This window comes from Nyctereutes procyonoides, unplaced genomic scaffold (genome assembly GCF_905146905.1).
Source record: "Nyctereutes procyonoides isolate TBG_1078 unplaced genomic scaffold, NYPRO_anot_genome, whole genome shotgun sequence".
Lineage (NCBI taxonomy): Eukaryota > Metazoa > Chordata > Mammalia > Carnivora > Canidae > Nyctereutes > Nyctereutes procyonoides.
This window is the reverse complement of record NW_026575046.1, coordinates 58,886,821-58,903,937: the sequence shown is the minus strand read 5'-3', so window position 1 is coordinate 58,903,937 and position 17,117 is coordinate 58,886,821. Positions and strand designations below refer to the sequence as shown.

Here is a 17,117-nt window from a genome sequence, read left to right as displayed (position 1 = left end):
GCAAACTGAATCTAGCAGCATGATTTAAATCATGACCAGGTGAGATCTATCAGAGAAATACAAGGATCATTCAATATACAAAAGTTAGTTCATGCAATACACATTATTAAGAGAACAAAAGGAGATAAAAACCACACAATCATCTCAACTGATGGAGAAAAGCATTTGAGAAAACCCCACTTGGATGATTAAAATAAAAAAATAAGAAACTAAAAGTATTTATCAACCTGATATAAAGGGCATCTATGAAAAGCAACAGCTGGGGACACCTGGGTGGCTCAGCGGTTGAGTGTCTGCCTTCGGCTCAGGGCGTGATCCCAGGGTCCTGGGATCAAGTCCCACATAGGGCTCCCTGCATGGAGCCTGCTTCCCCTTCGGCCTATGTCTCTGCCTCTTTCTGTCTCTCTCATTAATAAATAAATAAAATCTTTTTTAAAATTTTTTTTATTTATTTATGATAGTCACACACACAGAGAGAGAGAGAGAGAGAGAGAGAGGCAGAGACACAGGCAGAGGGAGAGGCAGGCTCCATGCACCGGGAGCCCGACGTGGGATTCGATCCCAGGTCTCCAGGATCGCGCCCTGGGCCAAAGGCAGGCGCCAAACTGCTGCGCCACCCAGGGATCCCCAATAAATAAAATCTTTTAAAAAAAAAGCCACTGAATTATTTAATGGTGAAAAAATGAAAGCTTTCACCTAAGATCAGAAATGAGACAAAGATGTTTGCTCTTGCCACTACTAGTCAACACTGTATTGGAAACTCTAGACAAGGCAATTAGGCAAGAAAAAGAAATGGCATCCAAATTGGAAATAAGTCAAACTTTCTATTCACAGATGACACGATCTTATGTGGAAAATCATAAATCAGATATGCAAATAAATTATTAGAGGCAAATGAATTTGACAGTTGCAGAATATAGGATACATGATCAAAATACAAAGATCAGTTGTGTGGAACTGGAGGGTATGATGCTGAGTGAAATAAGTCAATCAGAGAAGGACAAACATCATATGGTTTCACTCATATGTGGAATATAAGAAACAGTGAAAGGGATTATAAGGGAAGGAGGGGAATTGAGTGGGAAAAATTAGAGAGGGAGACAAACCATGAAAGACTCCTGACTGGGTAATAAAGGGTTGCGGAAGAGAAGGTGGGTGGGGGGATGGGGTGACTGGGTGACAGGCACTGAGGAGGGCATCTGATGGGATAAGCACTGGTGTTATACTATATGTTGACAAATTGAATTTAAATTTTAAAAGTGCTTAAAAAAAACTAAAAATCAGTTGTGTTTCTGTATACTGGCAGTGAACAATCTGAAAATAAAATTAAGATTCCGTTTATAATATCAAAAAGAACAAAAGAATATATTTAACTAGGTCTTACAAGACTTGTACACTGAAAAATACAAAAAAGAGAAAACATCCTGTGCTCATGGATTGGAAGATTTGGTATTATTGATATAGCAAATACTCTGCAAATTGATCTGCAGTTTTAGGCTAATCCCTATAAAAATTCCACTGCCTTTTTGCAGACTTGGACAAGGTGATCTTAAAATTCATATGGCATTGCAAAGGACTGGTCCCCCAAATAGCGAAAACACAGTCTTGGAAAGAACAACTAAGTCAGGGATCTCACACTTCTTGATTTCAAAAATTACTACAAAGCTACAGTAATTCAAACAGTGTAATACTGGAATAAAGATAGACATATAGATGGGATGGAATCGAGAAACCTAAACATCTATCCTGACTGATTTTTGACAAGGGTACCAGAACCATTTGATGAGATAAGAATACTCTCTTCAACAAATAATACAGGGACAACTGCACATCCACAAACAAAAGGATGAAGTTGAAGCCCCACCTCACACCATATACAAAAAACAATCCAAAGTAGATCAAAGAACTAAAGGTAACAGCTAATGCTATAAAAATCTTAGAAGGAAACAGGAATAAATATTCATGACCTTGGATTTGGCAATGGATTCTTAGATATGACACCAAAAGCATAGGAAACAACAACAACAAATAGTTAATAGGACTTCATCAAGATTAAACTTTTGTATTTCGAGAGACACTGTCAAAGTATAGAGACAGCCCACAGAATGGGACAAAATATTTGCAAGTCATAGATCTGATAAAAGCCTTTATGTATCCACAATACATAAAGATCTCTTAACCACTCAACAACAAAAAGACAACACAGTTTTAAAAATAGGCAAAGGACTTGAATAGACATTTCTCAAAAAAAGACAAATGGCCAAGAAAACACAAGCAAAGATGCTCATCATGATTAGACAAATGCGACTTAAAACCACAGTGGAAAAAAAAAAACCCACAGTGAGTTACCACTTCCCACCTAGTATGATGGCTATAATCAAAAGGACAGCTGGTGAAATGTGGAAAAATCAAAAACCTTAAATACATATTGTTGGTGGGAGCGTAAAGTGGTATAGAGAACAGTCTGGTGGTTCCTTAGAAACTTAAACATGGAATCCGTGTTTGACTCAGCAATTCCATCCCTAGTTATAGACCCAAGAGAAATGAAAACATGTCCCCACAAAAACTTGTGCCTAATATTCATAATAGCCAGAACGTGCAAACAAGCCAAATGGCCATTGACTGATGCCTGAGTAAAATGTGGCACAGCCATACGACAGACTATCACCAGCTGTGAAAGGGAATGAAGCAGTGATCATGCTCTGACGAGGAAAACACTATGCTCAGTGGAGAAAAAAGCTTGACACAAAGGCCACATACTGTATGATTCCATTTATATGAAATGTCCAAAATAGGCAAGTCCATAGAGACAAGAATATCTGAGGGATGGTGGGAGGAGGAATGGGAAGTGACTGCTTATAGGTACCGGGTTTCTTCGGGGGATGATGAAAATGTTCTGGAATCAGCGTACAACTATGTGAAGCCACTGACTTTATGTGGTTTTAAATGGTTAAACATTTTGAAATTTATGCTGTGTGAATTATACCTCAGTAGGGAACTGTAAAAAATTGCACACAAATTTGCACATCCATGCCCTGGGGAATCTCACTGGACCATGGATCCTGATCAGGAGGTCTGGGTTGGGCCCCACAATTCTGCATTTCTGACAGGCTCCCAGGTCATGCCACTGCTGCTCATCAGTGGCTACATTTTGAGTGGGGAAGCTACTCTGAGGGCGTGTGCACCTGTCACCGTACCATGCCGGGCCTCAGCTGCCTCACCTGTGAACCAACTCCACCCTGTGTGCCCCTGATAAATGAGGAGGGCAGAAGCACACCCCCCCCTGAGGGTCTGCAGGTCTGCGCCTGCAGGAGGCTGTAGCCTCAAGGGTGGGACTGGATGGAGAAGGGGCTGTGGCTATAGGGGTCACGGGCAGCAGATGCAGCGGGGACCAAGGGAGTAGCTCTAATTTTGCACAAAGTTGAGGAAGGCAGGCCAGGATGCAGGGTTCTGTTCTCAGAGGATGGCTGTTCCACAAGGTGTCACTTCCAGCTGCTGGGCGGCTCTGGCTCCAGTGCTCCAAAGTGATCTGAAAGGGAAGGGGCGGCTCAGGGGCGCTGAAAGTCCCCTGCCTTCCCCCAGCCCTCCCAGTGCCCCCACAACTCCCATGCCAGGGATCACAGGGCACAGGGAGGGAGCGGAGGCAGCCCCCCTGATGCCCATTAGAGGGTTTTGCGGTGGTGCAGGAGGGGTTCCTTGCAAGGGACCTGAAAGGAGCCCAAGAGCTTTAAGGGGGGCACATGGCCCGGGGACGAGGCAGCAGCTCTGTGTCCGGAGGGTGTGAAGTGTCCCGAGGGTGTGAAGTGGGCCCTGGGCAACCTGCACCAGCTCTTCTAGAAGCCCGACCAGGTACCAGGCTGCAGTGCCCAGGTGGGGCTGACCTGGGGGTGCTGGTCCCCTCTGCCCTGGCGGGCACCCATCCCCAGCCCGAGGCTGTCTCCTCTGCCAGGCCAGCAGCTCACCGTCTCCGAGGAGGTCAGGCGTGGGGCTGAAGGGCCCCGGGGGCAGGTTCCAGGCCAGCTCCTCCAGCTGACCCAGCAAGCCTTTCACTTCGGCCTCCAGATGCTCCACCGTCTTCTCCACCGTCTGGAAGGAGAGAGATGGGAGCCGGGCGGGGGCGCAGGGAGGTGGGAGGAGCGGGGAGGAGCGGGAAGGAGCAGGGAGGAACGGGGAGGAAGGGGGAGGAAGGGGGAGGAGAGGGGAGGAGCGAGGAGGAAGGGGGAGGAGCGGGGAGGAGCGGGGAGGAAGGGGGAGGAGAGGGGAGGAGCGGGGAGGAAGGGGAGGAGCGGGGAGGAGCGGGGAGGAAGGGGAGGAAGGGGGAGGAGCGGGGAGGAGCGGGGAGGAAGGGGGAGGAACGGGGAGGAGCGGGGAGGAAGGGGAGGAAGGGGAGGAAGGGGGAGGAGCGGGGAGGAGCGGGGAGGAAGGGGGAGGAGCGGGGAGGAGCGGGGAGGAGCGGGGAGGAAGGGGGAGGAGAGGAGAGGAGCGGGGAGGAAGGGGGAGGAACGGGGAGGAGCGGGGAGGAGCGGCGAGGAGGGGGAGGAGCGGCGAGGAGCGGGGAGGAGCGGGGAGGAAGGGGGAGGAGAGGGGAGGAGGGGGAGGAGCGGGAGGAGGGGGAGGAGCGGGGAGGAGGGGAGGAGGGGGGAGGGGGAGGAGGGGGAGGAGGGGAGGAGAGGGGAGGAGCGGGGAGGAGCGGGAGGAGGGGAGGAGCGGGGAGGAGGGGGAGGAGGGGGAGGGGGAGGAGGGGGAGGAGGGGGAGGAGGGGGAGGAGCGGGGAGGAGGGGAGGAGGGGAGGAGCGGGGGAGGGGGAGGAGGGGAGGAGGAGAGGGCGGGGAGGGGGGAGGAGCGGGGAGGGGCGGGGAGGAGGGGGGGAGGGGGAGGAGGGGGGAGGGGGAGGAGGGGGGGAGGGGGAGGGGGGGAGGAGCGGGAGGAGGGGGAGGAGGGGAGGAGGGGAGGAGGGGAGGAGGGGGGAGGGGGAGGAGGGAGGGCGGGGAGGAGGGGGAGGAGGGGGAGGGGGGGGAGGAGGGGGGAGGGGGAGGGGGGGGGAGGGGGAGGAGGGGAGGAGAGGGGAGGAGGGGGAGGAGCGGGGAGGAAGGGGGAGGAGGGGAGGGGGGAGGAGGGGGAGGAGGGGAGGAGCGGGGAGGAAGGGGGAGGAGCGGGGAGGAACGGGGAGGAGCGGGGAGGAGCGGGGAGGAGCGGGGAGGAACGGGGAGGAACGGGGGAGGGGAGGAGCGGCGAGGAGCGGCGAGGAGCGGGGAGGAAGGAGAGGAGGGGGAGGAGCGGGGAGGAGCGGGGAGGGGGGGGAGGAGAGGGGGAGGAGGGGGAGGAAGGGGGAGGAGCGGGGAGGAACGGGGAGGAGCGGGGAGGAGGGGGGAGGAAGGGGGAGGAGCGGGGAGGGGCGGGGAGGAGGGGAGGAGCGGGGAGGAGGGGGAGGAGCGGGGAGGGGCGGGGAGGAGCGGCGAGGAGCGGGGAGGAAGGGGGAGGAGTGGGGAGGAAGGGGGAGGAGCGGGGAGGAAGGGGGAGGAGAGGGGCGCCAGGGCGGTGCGGAGTCTTGCTTCATCGGTCACGTCCCAAGGAGCCCGCGGCGACCCAGGAGGGGAGAACTGAGCGCCAGGGGGCCTGGGGCCTCCTAGTTCGGGGCCCCTCAGTTCCCCGGGGATTCCCCACCCCCAGGCCCCATGCCAGCGCACATTCCTTTTGTCGCCCCGCCCCCTGGTGGCAGCTCCGCCAAATGACAGGCTTGGGATTTCGGACCGCTTGGGGGCGGGAGGGTCCTCACTCCGTGGTGAACAACCCCATTAGCAGCCTGGGGAGACGCACAGACCCCCCTCTCCGAAAAACACTTTAATTGGAAAAAAAAAATAAAGCACGTAGGATTTCCGAAGACTCCAATTGTGTTAAAATCTCATTCAAGGGCTAAAAACTCAATCTTCGGTCTAAAAATATCTCTTTATTCACTCATTAAATAACACGACCTAACGTCAGCTCTAACAATTACTGTAATTTTGACATAACTGATTACGAGTGATAGGTTGACACAGTCACAGCAACTGTAAATGGGATGAAATTCTCCGTGATTTCTATTGAGAACCAAGTCACGGTACCGGTACCGGTAATACTACTACGGTTGGTTGTCTGTGCTTATCAGGAACGGGAATGCTAAATTTCAGTTAAAGGTTTGTGAAAATAAAGTGCAATTTTTTTCCCCACACGAGTTTACAGGCCCCAGCTTACAAACCACGGCTGTAAAACCAACCCCAGGGACTGAACGTCCACCATGCCATCGTGCAATCACGCAGAGACCTCAGCTGAGTAGAAGCAGGGACCCGGGGGAGGCAGGGTCTGTTGAGGGCTGGTGAGCCCACAGCCCAGGGTGGGCCAGGGAGCAGGATTGCTCCCCCATCTCCCAAAGCAAGATTCTCCTGAGCCCTATGAAGCCCCCAGCCTGGTAGGTGGTCCCGAAGCTGCATTTCCTCCCAAGCCGCCCTGATTACCTCCTCTATGACGTCTAACCGGTCGTGGACAGCCATGTGTCTGTCACACCCTGTGTTCCAGGCTGGGTCTCCATGGGAGGGCACAAAGGGTTCGGCAGCTGTGGGAACACAAGCCTTGTCACCGTTTCCTATGACACTGGAGACCCCTGTAAAGCCCTGGGCCCCATGACATGGGTCCTGAAAACAGTCACAATGGGAAGCCAAGGAAGGCTGAGGGTGAGTCAGGGAGTGAGGATGGGGCTGCCTCAATCACTCGTCTCTAAGGCCGTCATATACCCAGGTGGGCTTCTTCTGAGAGGGGCTTCCTGAACTCGGTAAGGTAAGGAAGGGAGGGACGGGTCCAGCCAGCCAGGATGTGTGTGCAAATAGAGAGGCAGAAAATGGCACGGTTCCGTGTCCAAATCCTCAGGGGGGTTGGCGTGGCTGGAAAGTGCAGGGTGGATGGGAGGAGAGTGGGTCATGGAAACAAAGCCAGAGGCCCCAGTAAACAAACCATGATGCTTATTTTGGGGTTTATTTCAACAGAAGAGTCACATGGCCACATATGAATTTATTAAATCCAGAGAATGGATTGGAGGGATTTGTCTTTGAAGGCAGGGAGTCATTGCAGTAATCGGTGTAAGGAGCGACGAGGGGAGGCAGTGCAGTAGGAAGAGAGAGCATGAGGGGACACACTTTAGCGACCGCATTGACACTGGTGACTAGTAATACCGGACACCTAATGAGTACTTACTCTGTACCACATAGTACACTAAAAATGTGTGAACTCCATCAGTCTTTACGGCAACCTATTTATCATCCCCCAGTGTATGCACACAAGGGTGAAATGCTATGTCCAGTGTCACATGGCGAGTACGTGGAGGACCTGAGGTCCATCCTGTTCGGGTCTTGGTTCATCACTTTTCTCCTCCTTGGTTCTTCCCGCACCCTGAGCCCTCATACCAGAAGTCTCAGAGGCCTGCTTCTGAGCTCAGGTTTCAGGGTTGGTGACCCCAAGACGCCCAGGGGGTGTCAGAGTTGGCTGGAACCTTGGAGGACCCTGACACTCAGGAGAAAGGCTACTGTCCCCAAAATGAAGCGCAGCAAGGAGCTTCCCTGAGGATGGCCGCAAGCAGCAGTCTAGCGAGGTGAGGACTAAGAGCAGCAGCAAGGTCACGGCTACCTTCCACCCCGGCTCTGTCCACCGAGCAGTGGAGGCAAAGCAAGGCCTAGAGGCTGTGGGATGAGGGAGGGAAGTGCAGTCGGGAGGTAGAAACGTGGAGCCTGGGGAAGCTTTTCCTGAAGCGTGGCTGTGGAGGGACAGCAGATCACACGGTCTACAGGATGTTTCTTGCTGTTTCTGTTCTTTTAAGTTGAAGAAACAACCACCCTGATAACCAGCCTCCGGGTCAGGAGAGCCCAGAGGACAGGCTTGGGACCCAGCGGTGGAGAAGGCCACAGACGGTGCTCCAGGGAGGACGGGGCCCAGCAGAAGTGGGCAAGGTAGACCTGGACCCGAGGGCCAAGAAGCAGGGTGGATTCTCACCTACGGGCCTCTACGCACTTGGTAAAGTAAGAGGGGAATCATTGGCCAGTAAGAGGACCAATAAATTCGGAGAAACGGAGGGAAGGAAGGGACCGGAGGGCTTGGTAAGATGATGGAGTGGCAGAAGGAATGAGTGGTGACAGACGTTGCAGTTTCCACTCCGAGAGGGGGAGCGTCTTCCTAGTGACTATATCAAGGCCATGGCCATGGCCGGGCATCTGAGGCAGGGTGGGGGCAGGAGTCACTGGACTTGATCTATCTCGGTGCACCACTGTCGTACCGGTAAGGCCCTGGTGTTGGCAGGGCTGCCGGGGGGGGGGGGGGACTTACAGAGTCGCCCAGAAGGCTGGCAGGTCTTGAGGAGAGGACGGACATGGTGAGCCATTCTGCTGGTGAAGAATGACCTGCCCAAGGTCGCAAGGTGAGCAAATGACTGGACCCCGAGCACCCTGGCCCTCTCCTGCCCCGCCGCAGCGAGCTGGCCCTCCAGAGCTCTCCAGAGGCTCCCCTCACCCTCCCCGCCCTCATGTCCTGAGATGGTCCTGTTCCAACTCCATCCAGATCCCAGCTCTTCCGCTGAGGGGCGAGAACCAAGAGCAAAGACAAAACATCCTTCCACTAAGCATCTTTTATGGAAAGTAATTTGTTTCTATATTCTCCTTTTCATTATTTCCCACCACTGAATTTAAGAAAGCCTCTTCAAAAGACAGTGGTCTTGAGGCACCCGGGGGGCTCAGCGGTTGAGCATCTGCCTTCGGCTCAGGGCGCGACCCCGGGGTCCCGGGATCGAGTCCTGCATCAGGTTCCCCGCAGGGAGCCTGCTTCTCCCTCTGCCTGTGTCTCTGCTTCTCTGTATGTCTCTCATGAATAAATAAATAAAATCTTAATACAAAAAAAAAAAGACAGTGGTCTTGCTGACTTTGGGGAGGGGGCGGACACTACAATGGTACTTTGGTTATTTCTTCCTCTATGCGCCGCTGGAGTGAGTATTGATATTTTTAAAGGGAGTCTTCCAGAGATCCGTACTGAAATATTTGGCAATGAAATGCTATATGATGTCTTGGATTCACTTCAAAGTAATGCAGGCCTGGGAGTGGGGGGAGGCCCGGGTGGCCCAACGAGACGGGCCAGGATGGACAATTGTTGAAGTTGAGTGATGGGGACGTGGGAGTTCATTCTATTCCTCTCTCTGCTCTAGGTTTGAAATTTTCCATAATAAAAACCAGTTGTCTGAGGGGACTGTTAGCAAAAAGCGGAAGCCATTGTGGGCTGTCTGCGTGGAGGGGGAGTGTTCGGGGGAGGAAGCGGGTGGCCCGAGGGACCCCACCTGGAGGCTTGTGCTCTATTCTGGGCCCTTGATGGGCAGAGGCAGGTCTAGAGGCTGAAGGACTGAAAGAACTGGGGAGTTCAGCCGAGAGAGGAAGGACATCCTGGGGGCAAGAAGGGCCGCTCTCACCCACAGGGAGGGCTGTCCCGGGAGAGGGGGGCTGTCAGGGTGGGTCAGTGTCCACACCCCCCTCTGCAGGCTCTGCATCCCTCCCCCAGCGGCCTGCCCCCTCCCAGACCCAGCCGGGGCCAGGGGAGGCGGTCGACCCGGCTGGCCAAGTGTGAGGACCCGCCAGCCCTGTAAGTCATGAACAACACGAACCTGCTCCCCTCTGTTGGCCTAAAACATCCTGTTTTGTACATGTCTGCAATGAGGTCGGACTTGGCTCTAGAACCCCTCCGGGGAAAAGGGTTGGCCGAGGTCGCTCTCCACATCACACAGCACTAATGCCTCACATCTGGACAGAACTGCGTCCTGGACTCCTCTGCACAAGTGTCCGTGAGCTCATCCAGGCCTCCCCGCGAGCTCAGTTGAGAGGGAAAGCCAGGGCGGGGCCCTCACTCCCAGAATGACCTCACTGGGAACACACTGGGGACCCCTGTTCTCACCCTGCTCGGCCACGAACTGGCGTAGGCCCGTTTCCCACGAGAAACTTGCCTCTCCTCCCCAAGCCTCTGCGGCCTCCCTGCTAACCCGGCGTGGGGAGGCCTGAGGCACTGCCCCCCCCCGCGCCTCCTCCCCGGAGCTCGCACAGGATGCCGATCTGTCTTCCAGAGCCTGCTTCTCGAGAGGCCTCCTAAATTAGCTACAGAGACAGAACTGGTGTGAGGCAAGGACAAGTTGCTTCTTGGACCCGAAACTCCAGCAAGGCAGGAGGAGTTGGGTGTCTTCCATTCTCTCTGAGCTTCCTCGTCGTGGGTAGGGGCTTGGGGTAATGCCTGCTTCATGGGGTTGTTGGGATGCTCAAGAGTGGGGAAGGATGCAGGGCTGCCATGATCGTGCTGGAGGAGCCAAGGCTGTGGTTCCTCCGCTCCCGCCCTCCTTGCCCCGGCCAGTTGGGAAATGGACCTTCTTGGATGCCGGCTTGTTTTCCCTGGCCTGGCTCCCACTCAGGGCCTATGTGCATCCTGGAGGGAGGCCATGGGTGGAACGCAGCGCTCTGGTGAGAGAAGGCTGCGGTGGAGGCCAGGGGCCCAGCAGAGGTGCCGGGCTCACTTCTCCAGTTAAAGGGACATGGCCACCGGGGCCCCATCCAAAGAAGCAGGAAGTATGGCCCTCGTCCATACAGGCAGAGGAGTCCTTTTGTATCTGGGACTTGAACACTAAGAAAGCACGCCCAACTCAAATGGTTTCTGTGATGACCCATCAGAGGTGCCCCTGGAACTCGGTGTGTGTGCCTTCTGGATCATCAAAGACATACTCCGCTTTGACCAGTCATATTTGTCACTTAGGGGTTAACTGCATTTGACCACATTCAATGTAATAGAATAATAAAATTTACCACATTCAATATTGGTTTGAAAATTTGTGGATTCATTTAAAACCATCAGTGGTTTTTAAACTTTTTTTTTTTTTAAAGCAGAATACTATTTTCAAACAATTACATGAAGAACTCCAATATGTGGAACTGCTCTGGCTGAACCAGGAGAGAACCTAGAGCTCCCGCTCCCCAAAACACCTCAGATTCTGAGGTACATCTTGGTTTCATTTTGGGAGAGACACATCCTCCTATCTTCCTTGGTCTCCGGTCATTTTCCAGATGGGGATCTAAGTCTTGCTGATCACTCCGAGAGTGTATCGGTGTCATTCCAGTACATTTGGTATCTGATTACGCCAGGTAAGGCTACTATAACAACGGGCCCCCTCAACTTCACATGATTTTTTCACATGATTTTTTTTCTCATCCATGCATTCAGAAGTAGACGGCAAAAGCCCGCAAGGAGGAGAAGGTCTAAGAAGCCATCCAGGACAAACCTCTGTGCACGCGCTGTTGGAAGCACACAAGGTTGGATGTCAGAGAAGCAGTCCCACCTCCGAGGCTCTTTGCATCTGCCCTGGCAGGTCTACTTTGTAGGATTGCAGTGTTGATTTAAAGGGACTCGTGCACTTGATGATGACTTGGAAGAGCCACGTAATGTGCAAACGCCATGTAGGGCATCTACCAGGGGAGCTGAAGGCTGAGCAAGGCAGGGAGTGCTCCCCAGGGCTCCGCCTCTCCACATGGAGCCAATGCTCTGCTGGATCGCTTCAACCAATTCTCAGGATGGAGAGGCATCTATTCTAGGAATAAACCTATACAAGGGCCCATGAGATGTTTGGGAGGGGCTTCTCCCACAGGGACTCGGAGGCACAGTGCTGACCCAGCTCTCTGCCCTCTTATAAGCCAACCGCACTGGTTTCACCTTTACAAGAGGCATAACCATACTTCATATTCAAAGCTACTGTGGATTTTGTGATTGCTCATTATTCACCAAGCTTTCTGCTGAGTGCTTACGTACATCATCTCATTTGACTCTTTTAAGAGCTCAGTACTCTTATATCCCTTTTTAACAGATTAGAAAACCAACGACTGGGCAGCCTGGGTGGCTCAGCGGTTTAGCGCCACCTTCAGTCCAGGGCCTGATCCTGGAGACCTAGGATCGAGTCCCATGTTGGGCTCCCTGTGTGGAGCCTGCTTCTCTCTCTGCTTCTCTCTCTCAAATAAATAAATTTTTTCTTTTTTTTAAAAGAAAGAAAACCAACTACCAAAGAGACTGAGTAACATGCTCAATGTTACACAGCTTGTAGGTGGTAGGGACGGGACTGAATCCTACCAGCCTGACAGGGTCTACACTGGGCACTGGCAGTCATGTGACCTTGTGTAAGCTAAAGGCCTCCCAACTTGGGGTCTCAGCTGCATCCTTTGTAAAAGGGAACAGGGAGAAACTTGGCCTGTCTGACTCCACATTGCTTCTATTTCCCTAGCTGCTGTGATCTATAGCTTAGAAACATTTGCTTAGCCAAGCACATAGGCATGTTAATCATTAAAAGAACTTTGTTTACAACCAAGATTTACAATAACTGCTTTCTTACCCGAAAGCTACCCCACTGGAGGAGGTACAGAGGTATGTACAGAGATAACTATGCTATGTTTAAGGTCTACAGGAACGACATGACCAGCTTCCTACACGCAAAGATCAACTGACCAAGGACAAAGAAGGTACACAACCTCTTCCTTTTTCTAAAGATTTATTTATCTTAGATGGGGGGAGGGGCAGAAGGAGAAGGAGAGAAAATCTCAAGCAGGTTCTGCACTCAGTGCAGAACCTGTCTTGGGGCTCGACCCCAGGACCCCAAGATCACGACCTGAGCTGAAATCAAGACTCAGACACTTAACCCACAGAGCCCCCCAGGGGCCCTCAAATGAGCTTTTTCAATGTCTACAAATATCAGTTACCTTTTGACTCCAACCCCTCCCACTTCTCCTCTTGCTAACATCAAAGAAGCTCGACTCTCATGCTTGGAGAGGTGGCTCTCTGCGACTATTGTCCACCAACTCTTCAGTTTGCTGGCTTTCCAAATAAAGTTGCTTTCCTACCCCAACACCTTACTTCTCAACTTACTGGCCCGTTGTTCACCAAGCAACCAAACTTGGACACAGTTACAAAATGAGGGGTTGGACAGGTATGGGGCAAAGGGGACCTGTTCACATACATGACACCTTGGCATTTGCCTTGGGGCCCCATAAGAGCCCAAACGTGTCCTCGGATTGAATTATCTTTAATTGTTCACTCCCACAATATCCATTTTTGTAAAAAGAAATGCCATGATCCTCACAACAGCCCTTCGGCATCTTCCTCTTTTACTTGAAGAAGAAAGCAGAATCCCAGTGGAAGACAGATGGCCACAGGGATGTGGAGCAGTGGTGGACAAGGAGAGCATGCCCAGAGGGCCCTAAGGCAGGGGTGACAATTGGTAAAAGAACCAGGCTCTGGGACTTCAGATCCCTCTGATAGGAAAACAGGAAAGGAACTCATCAGAAACCTTAATTTTTAAAAAGGGCTCTATAAGTATCACAAGGAGTTTGCTTCCATCAATATATAAAGAGCTTTTACAGATCAATATAAAAAAACCCCAGTACCACAATTGGAAAGTCTGAGACAACTGACAAGAATTAGTAGACATGACCAATATGGATTTAAAAAAAAAAGTCCAACCTCGGTAGTAATCAAAGAGATGCAAATTAAAGCAACAAACCATCTTAACATATTCTTGCATAACAGCAAATATTTCTAGATCTAACTACCAGTTTTTATAGACAATACGAGGGAGAGAACATTTGGATGACTTCTGGTGGATGCAATCAGCTGAAATCTAAATGTGGAGAACTTTATAGGACAAATAATCCAGTTGCTTCCACAAATACATTTTAAGGAAAAGGAGGGAAAAGACCTTATATATTAAAAGAGGGCAGCCCGGGTGGCTCAGCAGTTTAGCGCCGTCTTCAGTCCAGAGCCTGATCCTGGAGACCTGGGATCAAGTCCCACGTCAGGCTCCCTGCATGGAGCCTGCTTCTCCCTCTGCCTGTGTCTCTGCCTCTCTCTCTCTCTCTCTCTGTTTCTCATGAATAAATAAAATATTAAAAAAATAAAAAATAGTTTCCAAGATCTGTAAAGAACTTACTAAACTCAACAGCAAAGAAACAATCCAATCATGAAATGGGCGAAAGACATGAACAGAAATCTCACAGAGGAAGACACAGACATGGCCAACACGCACATGAGACAATGCTCTGCATCACTTGCCATCAGGGAAATACAAGTCAAAACCACAATGAGATACCACCTCACGCCAGTGAGAATGGGGAAAATTAACAAGGCAGGAAACCACAAATATTGGAGAGGATGCGGAGAAAGGGGAACCCTCTTACACTGTTGGTGGGAATGTGAACTGGTGCAGCCACTCTGGAAAACTGTGTGGAGGTTCCTCAAAGAGTTAAAAATAGACCTGCCCTATGACCCAGCAATTGCACTGCTGGGGATTTACCCCAAAGATACAGATGCAGTGAAATGCCAGGACACCTGCACCCCGATGTTTATAGCAGCCATGTCCACAATAGCCAAACTGTGGAAGGAGCCTCGGTGTCCATCGACAGATGAATGGATAAAGAAGATGTGGTTTATGTATACAATGGAATATTACTCAGCCATTAGAAATGACAAATATCCACCATTTGCTTCCACGTGGATGGAACTGGAGGGTATGATGCTGAGTGAAATAAGTCAATCGGAGAAGGACAAACATTATGTGTTCTCATTCATTTGGGAAATATAGATAATAGTGAAAGGGAATAGAAGAGAAGGGAGAAGAAACGCGTGGAAATATATCAGAAAGGGAGACAGAACATAAAGACTCCTAACTCTGGGAAACGAACTAGGGGTGGTGGAAGGGGAGGAGGGCGGGGAGTGGGGGTGAATGGGTGATGGGCACTGAGGGGGGCACTTGATGGGATGAGCACTGGGTGTTATTCTGTATGTTGGCAAATTGAACACCAATAAAAAATAAATTTATTATTAAAAAATAATAATAATAAATAAAAATAAATAAAACAAAATAAAATAAATGTAACTGACCTATCAGCCAAAAGCAATGTGTGTACATTATTTGATAAAACAAAAGCAAGTGTAACAATATGACACAATTAGGGGCATTTAAACACTGACTGCATATTTGATAATATTAAGAAATTATCATCTGGGGCACCTGGGTGGCTCAGCCAGTTGGGCGATGGACTCTTGCTCTGTTCAGGTGGAATTTCCTTTTAAATTATTGGAGGGAAAGGAGAGAATGGGTGACAAAGGAAACACGACTGGCCGAGGAACGGTATAGCTGAAGCCGGACAGTAGGTACACGGGGTGCACTGTGCTGTTCTGTCTTTATATCCAAGAGATTTCATAATCAAAAGTTAAGGAAAACAAGGGTAATTTGTCTGAAGTCTGAAAGATCATATACAAACATATGTGAACTCGGAGAGATTACATCAATACATTTATGCTTTCCCCCTTTTAAAAAAATCTGCAGCAATGAGCGTGCATAATCAGAAAGGATGTTTAAAAAGGGTTTTAAATCAAAGTATATATATGGGTCATGACTAAAAGGGCCACCGTCAGCCACGTGTGGGTGGCAGCCAGCTCCTCCCTCCCCCTGGGGGAGCACAGCCTCTGCTTTGTGCCCTCAGCTCCTGGAGGTGGGACTCCAGAGGAGGGCCAAGGGGAGGAAGGGGGAAAGAAGGACTTGCTCCATGGGCTGTGTGCTGAGCCTAGTCCCCGCCACTCTTCACACGGCCTGTGGGGAGGCAGTTGTGGGTCTTCCGTAATTAAGAGGTGGGGAAACTGAGGCTCAGAGAGATCAGTGGAGCTGAGGGGATGAGAAAGGGAGCCTGCGTGTGCTGAATGCCGTGCGGGGCGCTTCTCTCTATCTCTGCAGCCAGCTCTGCAGGGTGGGCATCAGGGCATCATTTCCCCCAACTTACAGAGAGGGAAACACCGTCCCCAGGGGGAAGGCAACTCACCCAAGAAACTCGACCCGGGGCTGCGCAGGATCAGCACTGGCCTCCACCCTGCCCCTGGGTGCTCATTCCCGCAGCTGGCTGTGCCCCAGCAGGGACCCGGGCGGGAGGCTTCCGTCTTAGCGCAGGGCCCTTCACCTGTGGGACTCCCACCCTCTGGCTCTGGGCTGATGGGTGAGCACCTGGGGGGCAGGGTCGGCCGAGGGGGCGGGAGGCCGGACGCCCGAGGCGCGGAGCCTGGGAGGTGGGGCGAGCACCTGCGCGCCCCGGAGTCCGCAGCCGCCCCACCCGAGCCCCACCCGCGGAGGGGCAGCACCGACACTGCCGTCGGGGAGCGCGAGGCCGGGTCCCCAGTGCGTGCAGCGCCCCGAGGGCCCCTCCCGCCCGCCCCGAAGCCCCCCAGCTTCCCCGCTCCACCCCAGGCAGCTCGGACCCCGGCCTCCCTCCTCACCCAGACCGCAGCGCCCTGGGGGCGCCAGACGGCAGGTGAAGCCGTGGCCTTTGTGCCGGCCGCGCTGGGCGCGACCCGGGTCACCGGTGACGCACGGCCCGTCACCCCAGGCCCGGGCGCCTCGGCAGGCCCTCGGGCGGCAGCTGGGGGTGCGGCGGGACGTGCGCCCACCCTGCCCGCTGCACCTCGGTCCCCGCCGTCTCCCGGGGCGTCGGCTCTCTGCGCCCTTCCTGCACCCTTGGTCGCTCTCAGCAACGCTCCGTGCGTGCGCCCTCGGCGGCCTGCCCCCGCCCTTCCTCCTCCAGCCCTGCGCCCCCGGGGCCCCCCGACCCCCCGGGCCCCCACTCACCCGCGGCGCGCAGCAGGGCCAGGCCGGCCAGCGCGCAGAGCAGGGGCCGCATGCTGCCCGCGGGAGCGCAGCGCGCGTCTGCCCCCGGCCGCCCCCGCCCCCGCCCCCGCCCGCAGGAAATGCTCCCGCCCGCGCCGAGATTCCTGGGCGGCTCCGGGCTCCGCGGCCCGCGCGACCCGCCCCCTTGGAGACCCCCCCCCCGGGAGGAGACGGGGGCGGGCAGGGCTGGGCCCCGGGCCCCCACCCCGCCCCCGGGCGCAGGCCTTCCAGGAGCCGCACCCCGCGGACCCGCACCTGCGCCCCGAGCGCGCGGAGGGTGAGCCCCCCCGTCCACCCGCGCCCCAGGCCCACGCGGCCTCCTCTGCCTTTTACAGACGCTCCCTGTGCTGCGAATGGGGTCGCGGCATTGGTAAAAAAAAAAAAAAAA

General features: G+C 53.2%; 1 protein-coding gene across 1 annotated transcript; it reads right to left on the bottom strand.

Moving 5' to 3' along the window:
• Positions 1 to 2,757: 2,757 nt before the first annotated feature.
• PLAC9 (placenta associated 9) lies at positions 2,758 to 16,784 on the bottom strand. The gene is made up of 4 exons (XM_055325664.1): positions 16,691 to 16,784; positions 6,492 to 6,589; positions 3,963 to 4,086; positions 2,758 to 3,529 (listed from the first exon to the last, which is right to left on the bottom strand). The coding sequence occupies exons 1-4, from the start codon at positions 16,740 to 16,742 to the stop codon at positions 3,483 to 3,485; spliced, it is 321 nt and encodes a 106-aa protein (XP_055181639.1). The 5' UTR covers positions 16,743 to 16,784; the 3' UTR covers positions 2,758 to 3,482.
• Positions 16,785 to 17,117: the final 333 nt, after the last annotated feature.

Excerpts from the sequence above, each read along its gene's own strand:
- PLAC9 (XM_055325664.1), bottom strand. The coding sequence starts at position 16,742 with ATGCGGCCCCTGCTCTGCGCGCTGGCCGGCCTGGCCCTGCTGCGCGCC. Across the intron at positions 6,590-16,690 it reads GGCCCTGCTGCGCGCCGCGG|CTGCCGAACCCTTTGTGCCC; the intron begins GTGAGTGGGGGC and ends GTGTTCCCACAG. Across the intron at positions 4,087-6,491 it reads GGTTAGACGTCATAGAGGAG|ACGGTGGAGAAGACGGTGGA; the intron begins GTAATCAGGGCG and ends CTCTCCTTCCAG.